Source organism: Myotis daubentonii, chromosome 3 (assembly GCF_963259705.1).
Source record: "Myotis daubentonii chromosome 3, mMyoDau2.1, whole genome shotgun sequence".
Lineage (NCBI taxonomy): Eukaryota > Metazoa > Chordata > Mammalia > Chiroptera > Vespertilionidae > Myotis > Myotis daubentonii.
In genome coordinates, this window is record NC_081842.1 from 98,374,257 (window position 1) to 98,387,366 (window position 13,110).

General features: G+C 35.4%; 1 protein-coding gene across 1 annotated transcript in view; it reads left to right on the forward strand.

The window, feature by feature from the left end:
* The window catches only part of ROBO1 (roundabout guidance receptor 1), a 455,516-nt gene that overhangs the window by 76,560 nt on the left and 365,846 nt on the right, over positions 1 to 13,110 (forward strand). Inside the window, exon 2 of the mRNA XM_059688081.1 lies at positions 5,696 to 6,022. Coding sequence (XP_059544064.1) covers positions 5,696 to 6,022 — 327 coding nt within the window. The remainder of the gene's footprint in view (positions 1 to 5,695; positions 6,023 to 13,110) is intronic.

Below are 13,110 nucleotides of genomic sequence, written 5' to 3' on the forward strand. Positions count from 1 at the left end.
AGAATGGTGGTTGTCAGGTGGCTTGTAGGAACTCAGAACTGATGATTGAAGGGAGAATACATTTTATGAATAATGAGCCAGTAATATCCTGAGGAGGTTTGTGACCGTGAGGTGGACACCTCTTCTAGGGAAGAAGATTGAAATCACGTAAGAGTCTTTCATCTACTCTCTTCTGAGATTCATATTTGCTCTTCCCCATTGGGTCCTCCTGTAACTCCCTCAAAGTCTTCTGAGAAAGTGAGTCGTGGTTATTGATAGAAGTTGGGTAATTTTTTCCATTGAAAATGTTGGTGAAAAAGTTTTGGGAACCAGTGATATTTAATTTTAGTTATGCACACAGTGTATAGGAATTGACATTCTATGAATGTTAAAAACTGATAATATAAGAATACTAGGGGCCTAGTGCACAAATTCATGCACCTTGAAAGGAACTGTGGGCTGCGAGGCTGCGGTGGGCACAGGGATGGGTCTCGGCTCACCCTCTGCACCCCCACCCCGCCACTCCCGCCATAACCCCCGGTCCCCGTCTGCCAGCAGCCCCCCTCCTGCCGCTGTTCCCACTCACGGAGTGATTGAGGCTGGTGCCAGAAGCGGGTGCGAGCGGGGTCAGCGCTCTCAGTGGGTGCGAGCAGTGGCTGCTGCCCTGATCACTCCTCAGGAGCAGAGGGAGGTAGAGAAGCCCTCAGGGGCGAGCAGGGCTGGCACTGGCAGCAAGTGCAAGCACCAGTAGCGTGCAGGAGTAAAGAATTTTCAGTAACCACCAGAGCCTCGCCCCGATGGCAGCGACCAGTGCCCCACCTTGGTCTGGCGCCCCTACTCACCTGCTCCACCATCCCACTGCGGCGGACACGTGCCATGTTCCGCGCGCACCCCTTGGTGGTCAGCGCATGTCATAGTGACCGGTTGTTTGGTTGTTCCACCATTCGGTCTATTTGCATATTAGGGTTTTAATTATATAGGTTTACTCAAAAATGCAAGATTGTATTTAGAAAAGATGACACAGTATAGGGAAAATTTATATCCTCATTTATTTATCATGAAGGTCTTTATTGAGTTAATAGACTATGAAATCAATTGATTTACCGGTAGATATTCTATGCATGCATGGGGAAAAAACAGCAGGTGCCATCAGGATTGCTTCTTGTTTTTATTACTACATTTAAAAAATAAGTAATCAGACTTAACACTTCCATTGTTTGAAACAAGAATGGACAAAGCATGTTTCTTGATATATTTTAACATATTAATGCTGGCAGTATTTATGAAATAGCTGGAAAAAACAAGGGTTTTGAATTTCACTAGGATTAAATCCAGCACTGCCACCTTCCAGCTATATGACGGCTGAGAGTCTCAGTTCTCCCATATGGACACCAGATATAACAACACCTACCCAATAAAGATGTTATAGTGTTAAAGGAGATGATGGATAATTAATATTCGTTGTCTTATTTCATTTTTTCCTGCTTAGACTTGATAATAAATAAAAATTATTATAGATTTCATAGCGATGATGACTGCCATTTATAATTTTTATTATTAAGGTTGACTAGCCACTCATAAATATCACTCAGGAACAGGAAAGTTTCTTTCCTGGAGGTTAAACCTTATGAGAAATGTGAAATTTCTATTTTTTTGTTGTTATGATTTGTAAAGTTATTTGTTCTACAGGCAAGTAATTCATTTTTTGCTAACCCTATTCATTCTTTACAGATTATTGGATGGTAACAAGGAGTATTTTTTTTTTTTGAGGTATATTCCTTAGAAGCAAGGGTCAGTGGGGATGTCCTGTAAACATAAAAAGAGTTCAATGGCTAACCTAGTTTGATTATACCTGTCTTTTGGCTAATTATAATGTGTATTAGCTAGACTATATAGACCCTGATAACCGCAACTCTTTTTTTGAGCAATACCTATTAACAATCTGAGGAAAGAATATTTCAAAGAGCATTTTGGAAAATTTAGCCTTTATTGGAATAGAATTTAGCCTTTATTGCTGAAACTCTTCTACTGAGTGCTGTTTTACAAAAATCATGGTGAAAACTTGGGCCTGAGTTAATTCCCAAAAGTCCTTCCGGCTGTGGTCCAGCTGTGTGTGACTGTAGATTAGGCATTGAGACGTGAGCTCCCCTGCACTTAGTGGAGTCTGGGTGATCTCCAGGTTCTATAATTGGCTGTTACTTCCTCTATACAATCTCCCTGGATGGTTTTATTCTCTCCCACGGTTTCAGTCTCCAGCTTGATTCTCTTCTACAGTTACAGCTGAGATTACTTTTCTGATGTCAGATTTGGATATTCAATTGGCAACTTGTCATCTCCATTTGAATATCCTAGAAGTACTTCAGATGCTTCATGTCTCATACTGAATAAATCATCACGTGTTCTTCTTCTTACCAAGCCCCACTTTTCCATTCTCTACCCTCATTGGGACTACCCTTCACCCATTGCTCAGATCAGAAACTTGAAACCTCCCTGCCCCCTGCTTCTCCATCCTGTGCATATTTTATTTTCATTCCCCACACATTGCCAGTGAATAGATCCTGATGTTGTGACTAAATATCTCTAGATTCTTCCCTTTGTTTTCCCCTCTGCCTGTCAATATCCAATTCCAAGTTTTGGAATTTATTGCTTGAAGAGTGTAAAAGTGTCCTAACTAATCCCTTCCTAGCTTATCCTGCTAAGGTACAAGTTTCATACTACCAATAGTGAGCATTTTAAAATCTAACTTGAGCATGTCATCCCTTGCTTAAAATATTTAAATGTCCTCATTGCCTTCAGTTGGTTCCAGAACTTTGGCTTGATGTGCAAATCCCATTACATTATTGCTTCTAGCTACTTCTTGAGGCACATGCTTTCTAATCTTTGACATGAACCTTACACTGAGGCCATACTAACCTACCTGCAGGTCTGAGTTAACAAATGTACCATATTCTTTTGTTGCTGTGCCTTTAAATGAAATTATCTCCTTTCTTTTCTTCCTGATTCTTTTTCTGAGGCTCAAGTTTCATGTCTCAGGATGCCTTCTCTGTCTTGCTCAGGTAGTCTTAAGTGTCCTTTCTTTGTGTTTTCATAGCAACCTATGCACCCTTATTTCCCATCTGAAATGGACTTTCAGAATAGAAAAAAAAAATGCTGCTCTTGCAAGTTTGGCTCAGTGGATAGAGCGTTGGCCCTTGGACTAAAGGATCTGGAGTTGGATTCCGGTCAAGGGCATGTACCTGGGTTGCAGGCTTGATCTCGGGCTCCAGGTCTGGTTAGTGCAGGAGGCAACCAATTGATGTGTCTCTCTCACATGGATGTTTCTCTCTCTCTGTCTCTTCCCCTCCCTTCCACTCTCTCTAAAAAAATCTATGGAAAAATATCCTCTGGTGAAGATGAAAAAACAAACAAAAACCCTAAAAATAAAATTTGCTTAAATTGAATATATCGTACCTCAGCAGTTAATACTAATTAATATCCACCTTTCATAATTACAGTCAAAGCAGTAGCCAGTACTTTATTATAATGCTTTATTTTTTGAAGTTTTATAGCACTTATAATTGAATAATTTAAAATCTAATTTGAATTTGACTTGAATATGACGTTTTTGAGAGAGTATGACTTTCTAAGTTATATTTTTTTTCTCATGTTGCTTATTTATTTTATCCTCTTCTAGAGCTTGGTTTCATTTAAAGAACTTATGCAGTATATCATGCACAAAGCTAAAGCTATTTGTCAATTTTTGTTTTATATATATATATATATATATATATATATATATATATATATATATATATATATATATATATATATATATTGATTCCTGGTAGATGTAAGCAAATAATAGATCTTTTATCAATTATGTATTTATTTCACTAATAAAAATGTTAATTGCAGTAGTAAGAAATTAGAGATATAAATAAGCCCATGTAGGACTTATAGTCTAGTGAAAGTTAAATAGTATGCATATTGGTTACAATTAAAAAAGTAAAATCTTTTAAGTCTCTTTATAGAATGCACAGTTTTAAGCTTAAGAACATTCCATTCAAATAGGTCTTTTCCTGTCAGCACTTCATTCATTTTTTATTCATTCAACACATACATATTGATTATCTGTAGTATGCTCAGCACTCTGCCAAGTGTACAAGAAGCAATTGAGCAGAATCAGACCACAGATCTTACAGAGTGATGCAAAAGGCATAGTATTTAAAGCTGTAATTCTGATCATTCTTACCAAGGATGGCTATGTAGTGTTATTTAGGTTTATAGAAGGAGCCTTTAATTGTTGTAAAAATCAGGGAGCTCAGGGATTTGAAAGGAAAGTGGATATAAACTAGGGAAAGATCATTTTAAGCTCAGACCCTGTGGCAGGCAAACTCTGTGGAACGCAAACGCTCAAAATATTTGTGGAGCTAACAGAAGATTGGGGCAAAGAAAGCAGAGAAAGGGATGGGACAGGAAGAGTCTGGAGAGCTAGATAGGGGAATGAACAGTCTGGCTCTTGTTGGTCTTGTTAAGGATTTTATCTTAAGAGCAATGGGTTTATTTTAAGAGTCATTGAAATAGTGGAGGACCCAGATTGTATTTACATTTCAAAGCCTTCATGGCTACATTGAAGTAAAGCTATTTAAGAGCTTTCCTAAATCCTTGTGGGGATTGACAGGAGCTTGATCTGGGATGGTAGTTGACTGTAGAGATGGAGATTAGTAGATTGATTTGAGAAATTTGGGGGAGGATGAGGTGACAAGAAGGGAGGTTTCAAGGAAGAATATTTTCTTTATTTTCATTGAGATTGGAACATTAGATGAGAATAGGTTTGGAGCACCACTAAATTAAGTTGGGTTTTTAAATTTAATAAATCTCTAAGAAATTAACCCATTAAATCTATCCATGGTAGCAATTAGGTAGGAGTATTAAAAATGTGAAACTTAATCCCTGTTTTAGATATTATAATCTCATTGGGAAAGTAAGTTATAGACACAAAATATTTAAATGGCACATATTATCAGGATTTCATTTAGTAATGCATGGGATCGAGAATGTAGCCCCTCACCCAATATCCTTTAGCATTTAATATTATATTTAATTATTTAAACTCAATTATTTAACATTTCATCTTTGAAGTCTATTAAAATCTCAACGTAGTTATTGGAGAGCAATGAACTTAATTTATTAATAAAAACTGAAAAGTATATATATGTATATATATACATATATATACTTGTATTATTTAGAAAGATAGAAAAGTTTCTATAAAAAGTTTCACCATATATTTGAATATAAATGCTCATTAGTATACAGCATATGTTTTAAGTGCTGATTGATGTGAGTTAAAAAGGAAATTCTAAGAGGTCATGCCAATTTTTGTAATACTCAACAATTCTCTAACACATTCCTCTGCAAAAGCAGGAACATAAATGGTACAAACAGACAGGGTGATGGGTTCTGAGAGGATTTGTGGACAAGAGATTTGGAGAGCAGGCAGTATTTGTATGGGCAAAGTTTAAGCAAGAGCACTTTCTAAGTGGAGAGTCTAAAAGAGTGAGGAATTGGAAGGTGTCAAGGTGGACACCAGAAGGATTAGTTAGTGAAGAGGGCAGGACGAGTGGGTCAATAGTACGCAGTGTTTAAACAACAGTGCTAATGCCTAGTCTTTGGTAATAAGACCTTTATTGTTTTCAAGTGATAATATGAAACTATTTTGTCATTTCTTCTGCAGGCTCCCGTCTTCGTCAGGAAGATTTTCCACCTCGCATTGTTGAACACCCTTCAGACCTAATTGTCTCAAAAGGAGAACCTGCAACTTTGAACTGTAAAGCTGAGGGCCGCCCCACACCGACTATTGAATGGTACAAAGGTGGGGAGAGAGTGGAGACAGACAAAGATGACCCTCGCTCACACCGCATGTTGTTGCCAAGTGGATCTTTATTTTTCTTACGAATTGTACATGGACGAAAAAGTAGGCCAGATGAAGGGGTCTACATCTGTGTAGCAAGGAATTACCTCGGAGAGGCTGTGAGCCACAATGCATCGCTGGAGGTAGCTAGTAAGTAAAAGGGGCTTTCTGTGTTTCTTGGGTGGATGGCAGAGCGGGATCATTTCCCTTGATAAGGGCAATAACAAAAATCAAACCTGTGTCACAGGCTTTACTGCAGGAAAATCTCTAGCTTTGCATATGAATACAATCCACTCTTTATCTGAATTTACTATAGTATTTCTCATTCTAGCTGTTATTCAAGCTTAATTTGGATTTACACATGTTTGGTGAAATATTTTACTTTTTTTGATTTGGAGCTGTTTTCTGTTGACCATTTGCACTGAAATTAATTCATCCCCCTTCATTGTTACTTTTAAATATATTGAATATAAGTATGTTTTTTTTAAAAAGAATAGTGTGGGATATTTTTCATTTGTTTTCATTAAGAGAAATGCTTTGAACTGGTATTGTAAAGTGTGATTTTAAACAATTTCTAATTCTTAGAAATCTATTGTACTTTTTGGTAAGCTATATCCAGAGATATATATGCCTCATATTCTGTTATCTTAGCTACTGTAGTGCACCCTGGGAGTGCATGTAAACCTCAGTAGTTCAGTTTCTTTATACAAATACCAAAGGCAGCTCATCTGAAATCACCATAAGAAGAATTTGTTGACTGCTGATTAAATATTTATTTCTAGAGTCTAGATATGTATTATATTTGGATAAGAATTGGGCTTTTCTTGTTTTCAACAAACACTTAAGAGGTAGCCAGAAAGTTGCATTCCTTTGAAAAATCACACTGTGTATATGTATACATGGCAGAAATTGAAAATTTACATGTATTAGACAAATGAAATGTAGATCTAATTTATTGTAGGCTTATATATAATTATATGGGAAACTATACATAACTATATATATGTAAATGATGATCGACATCCTCTTATAATTTGCATTCAATATCTTAATTACATAATCAGTTTTCATAATATCCAACATTGTCTCCATCCTTCAACTAGAATTTGAATATATAAAATCAGATAACTATACAATTATAGATGTAGAAAAGAATTTAGAGACAGATTATTTGAACTCAATCATATTATTAATGTGGAATCAGCCCCTGGAAATTTAGATGATTTGATCACACTCACAAAATCAAGTAGTACTTAAATTGAGACAATGCCAAAGATGTCTGATCTGAGCATAAAATTTAGAGAGATAAAAAAAATTAAAGTAAATTTAAATATATCTCAGAACTAGCCAATCACATTTTTAAAAACATTTACTTAAAACCCAGGTTTATATTTCTCTATTCATAGTTAATTGATGATGAAATTATATTTTTTCATATTGCCTTGATTCTCAGTTTAGTTTATAGAACTAAATCAGTGAGATGAATAAAATCTATAATTACAACAGAAAGTTATTATTCTTTTGTTTTTTTTTAACCCAATTTTAAATTTAAAGCAAGCAAAAGAAGTTTAAAGGTGCAACTTACAAAAGGACTGTTTTGATAAAATCATCTTTCAAAGTTATGAGATGAGCATCTTTTAAACTTTTGACACATTTATATTTAAGGCTAATTATTTCCTATAGAAATACATTTAGTTAACATTTGAGAATACATTTAAAGAATCAAGAAAAATGTGCATAACCTAAGCCAACTCCTACATTTGGAAGGTAAGAAACAGAAGATCAGGAGGGAAAAACAGTGATTATTTATTCTCGGAATTATAATTCCTTATAAATGAAGCCTGTACCAACAGAAATATTCTGGGTCATCTCCTGTTTCTGTGCTAGTTCCTATTCTACGTGTATCCTTATGGTTGTCAGAATTAAGAAAAGGAAGGTTATAAACATTAGTAGAAGGTCTAGTTCTTCCTTTTTAAAATACCTCTAGTTTTATCTCAGATGATCAAGATAGCCTAATGCACTGGGATTTACAGAACTGACTTTCCTCTAATCTGGTTTTTGTGTTGATATTTAAAAAAAACTCACTAAGTTTCCAGTTAACTTCTCTTGCTAAACTAGACATTCTATTACCTTGAGAATTAATTATGGAGAAACTCTTCCAATCTTAGTCGTCAAATATAATATGGAATTGAGAGTGGACAAAAGGTCATTATGAAACTTTTATCTGTAAAATATTTAAATATGTAGTTTCATTTTTTAAAAAAAAGTCTTTTTTGTTGAGAGTATTACAAATGCCCCCCTCCCCCATTTTCCCCCTCTATCAGATTCCACCCCACCCCAGACCTTCACCACCTATTGTCTGTGTCCATAGGTAATGCATACATGCATATAAGATCTTTGGTTAATCTCTTCCCACCAACCCCATTCCCCTTCCATCTGAGATTTGTCAGTCTGTTCCATGTTTCCATGCCTCTGATTCTATTTTATTCATCGGTTTATTTTGTTCATTAGGTTTCTTGTTCATTTATTTTGATTTTTAGATTCAATTGTTGATAGGTATTTAATGCTATTTTATTGTTCATATTTTCCTCCTCCTTCTCCACATCCACCTCCTCCTCCCCTCCTCCTCCCCCTTCCTCTTTCTCTTCCTCTTCCTTTTCTCAAACAGTGCCCTTCAACATTTCATGTAGTACTGGTTTGGTGGTGATGAACTCCTTTAGCTTTACCTTGTCTGTGAAGCTCTTTATCTGGCCTTCAATTCTAAATGATAGCTCTGCTGGGTAGAGTAATCTTTGTTGTAGGTCCTTGCTGTTCATCATTTTGAGTATTTCTTGCCACTCCCTGTTGGTGTCACTGGGAGGAATTGACCTCCAGGCCAGCTGGCTTTGAGGACCAGCTGTGTTTACAATGGGAGAACTACTGTGCAGGAGACACCCCTATGGAGCAGGACTTGCTTCAGTGGAGCTTTGGTGCTCACTTAGTCTGCCCCTTTTGTGTATCATTTGTGGATACATGGGGTTGTTATCTGGTATGTTCTGAGGCTGTCTACCAAGTGCACTGGCCCTCCCAGGAGGTGCAAAGTCAGCAACTGCTTGGGGCCACCTGACAGGAGCTAAAGAGAGATCTGTAGATGGCTGCTACTTATATTGGGCTAGGAAGTACTCAGGCAAGGCCCAGTTGTGAAGCAAGGTGGGCTGGTGTTAGTGCCGAGGCTTGGGCCACTTTTGGATAGGTTTGGGGCATGCTGACTCTACCTGCTGCTTATTTAAGAGATTTTTAGCAGAGCCTGGAGCCTGAGCCAGGACAGGCCATTCATATGGAAAAGCAGATTTTCCTATGGGGCTGCAGTTTGGATGGGGACGGGTCTCAGAGAATCACCAGGGTGGAGTGAACATTGTGGGCAATGCTGATGGAAATTCATATATGGCTGCCAGTTAGCTCTGCAATGGGGGGAGGTCCCAGCACAGGTATAATGACCCCTGTGAGTACCTCTGTCTGTGAAAAAGCTATCTCCGAGTTCCTGCCCCGATGCCAGACAATCCAGTTCCTCCTCATATGTTCCTGGGACTCCATCAGCCTCTGTGTCCCTCTGCCATAGTCCCCGCTGGCTTTTACAGCCTGAAGTTATGGGGACTCTCTTCCCAGCTCTGGAACCCTGGGCTGTGGGTCTGGTGTGGGGCTGTGACCCCTTGCTCCTTATGGGCGGCCTCTGCAGAAATAATCTTCCTCCCAATTAAAAAAAAACTCCCCACACATGGGTGCTGGACCAGCGGTTCTTTGTCTCTGCCCCTCCTACCAGTCTCATTGTACTTTTTTCTTTACTTCTCTAGTTGTAGGACTTCCATTCAGCCAGACTTTAGGCAGTTCTGAATGATGGTTGTTCTGTATTCTAGTTATAATTTTGATGTGGTGTGGGAGGCATTGAGTACAGGCTTTTATCTACTCTGCCATCTCAATATGGTCCCTCCTCAATATGTAGTTTCTTAATACTGCATAATTCACATATTTAGTGTGATATATCTCATTATACATCCAACTTGTTTTCAAGCTCCAGAGAAAAAAGAATATTATAATTTACTGAGTAAATGCGGGGGGAGGGGGGGAGGGAGGGAACATCTGTAATACTTGCGATAATAAAGATACATTTAAAAAATACTTTAAGATCATTTTCAGCAATAATTCTTATACATGAAAAGGGAAAAATTGTATATTTATCAAATATAGCTTGATATTAATAAGGATAGTTTAATAATAAGGATCCTTACTAGTGATAATAATAGTTACTTAAAATCTTAAAATCTTAAAAAAACACAATAGTGTTTGTTTTCAATAGTTTTATACTGATGTAATTATAACAATTAAAGGCAAGTTTTTGGGACACATTATATTATTTGGACATAGCTATTTGGAAAAAAATAAGTCTTTGAGTTAAAATGTGTTTTGCGTATTTAAAAAATTTAGAAACTATTATTTAGTAAATTCATGCTTCAATATAAATAGATATGTAGTAATTAAATTCATATGTACTTCAGTTCTTTATTTTAGGCAGTGGTTGCTGTTCATTCACCATTTTAAAATGTGTTTGTGTCCTCAAATCAGAAGATTTCGTATGTTACATAACTAACTGATATGTTCGGTGGGGGGGGGAGGGGGAAGAAACATGGATCATATTTAATGTAGGTTAAATCTATAAAGTACTGTTATATTTAAAAAAAAACATTTTTTTTTTCCTGGAGAATGTTACCACTTTTTGAAAGATTTCCTTAGCTTACGTATCAGAAGTTCAGTGAGAATTATCCTTATTCTCTCAAAGGCTCAGACACAGGAAGGCAAAGTTTGCATCAAATTTCTTAGTGAAGCTGTAGCCTCAAATAATAGTATTAACAAAAGTGTCTTGAGGCAACTTTTACAGTGCAGTTATAGGTAATTCTTTTAAAAACATGTATCTGTGTTTTATTTGCCTTTAAACCAAGTTTTACAGCTGTAACAACAGCTGGATTTCTTGGTTCCTAGCAATTGTCAATCTCTCAAACATTAAAAAAAAATGATATGGATGTCATTTACTACCTTTGTTTCTGTATAGACATTATAATATTCTTGTATATTGTGATAATATTTACTTAAGTTTAAGTAATGCACAAAAAGAATTGTATTTATTGGTCATTATTAGGATTTTTTATTTTTATTTGAATCCCAATTATAACCAGGTTAGACACAGTACTGGCCTTACCTTTTGGTGCTGATCCTTGTCAAGTGGTAAAAGCTGTAGTCCTTGTTCTTGAAAATTCAGTTTTGATGCAGTTAACTGGATTCACCAAATTATAAAGTCTAAATATTAGAATGCTAAGACATATGTAATAGTTATTAACTTAAAGTTTCTACCTGAAATTTTTGGAAGTTTATATTTGTAAAGGAAAATAATTTCTGTTTACAGATACATTTTTAAAATTAATTTTCTAATGATTATTTATCTGTCTAAACCAAGAATGATATATCTTGGTGGGGACATTGAATTGGAACATTTAGAAAATATTGCCGTAACTAAGATTTATGAAACCTCACTATTTAATTCAGTTTCAAATCCAGCTTTTACCATGCCATGCAAGTAAATTTTTTTGTTTGTTTTGTATTAGGTCTATTTGAGAGTCTACTAAATGGAAGTCATTTATGGATCTATTCTCTCATACCCAACATTACTGATTATAAAATTTAGAACTCTGTTTTATGCCAGGCACCGTTCTTTGACACAACTTATATTTAATAAGTAATATGATCTTGGGTAATTGAATTGAATTTTAAGAAAAATTAATTTGAACCTTAACCCTTGTGCTTTCCACTTTGGACTATGGCTCTCTACGTCATCTGCTCAGCAGCACACAGTCAGCATATGGCTATTTGTTTCCTGTTTAAGCTGTTGTCTCCTGAGGAAGATAAATTCTCTTCAGGCGAGGTAGACATCTGCTGGCTGTCTTAGCAGCAAAATTACTGAAGAACTGTCTTTCTTGAAAAAAAATAATTTCCCCAATTAATCAAAGATTAAGTTACCTCACATTTTATTAACTGGCATGCTTTATAATAATAATTACTTTGAGATGTTTGTATTTTGAAGTAATATTTTCCCACAGATTTCAATACATTATGATCTTTTGTTGTTATTAATATATGATGCTCTTCAAAGTGATTTCATATTTGAATTATACATTTATTCTCATTTGGGTGAAATGAGAAAGTTAAGTGACCATGTGTGCTAAGTAGCCATGTATGTACCTAGGTACAATAGAATATCTTTTCAAAATCTAGACCATGGGAGATGGAGGGAAGGATTATCCGTAGAGATAAAATGGTTCAAGTAAGCAGGTGGAAATAGAATATGCCATTATATTATGAAATATTAATTGATTGCATATGTATGTACATGTGCGTTCACACACACACACACACACACACATATGTTATTCCCTGATAGACATTTTATCTTTGAAATTGAATGTTTTATATTGCCTCTCTAAAATATTCCTTGCTTCCTCTATTTAATTTGTTTTATCTTTTTAAAAAACTTTTCATTTCAAGTGCATTAACCAGATTTTAAAACATTTTTATATATCTTATTTTTGTTTTCATATTTAAAGGAAAAAATTTAAAAGTTCATGTAATTTTTTGATTTTAAAAAGTCTTTTCACTTTATTGTACATTTATATTCTAAAATGCACTAATTCTTTGTTCCAAAATTAGTTCATGATTGAAATAATGCATATGAAGTGCATAGCAGAGGGACTGGCACATAATTATAAATCATAAATCTAATTATCGATGCTGTTGTTTTCACTACTTTTTCTTCCTTAGTTCCAGTATGGTCAGATACGAGGATTATTTATACAGATGTGATCAGATACTTCTGACTTCAAAAATGGAGTCAGTTCATTATCAATTTGAAGTTATGTGTGTTACAATACTAACATTTAAATATAATGCTTCAGTAATTAAATTTTCTTAAATTAATTTCTGGCTAGGTAAAGCATGTGTTGAATATCTGAAATTCCATCTTGAATTGAAATCAGTGGTATGAGAAATTTACCTTTGGATCCTCATTGCTAACACAGGATATGCAAGTAGTATTGATTTAAATCATTTTTTGTTTAAAAACAAATAAAAATAAAACTTTTTGCAGTTGGGATAACATTCATTTTCTTTGAAATTTATATATTTATTCACTTGCATAAAGAATCAATATTGCTAAG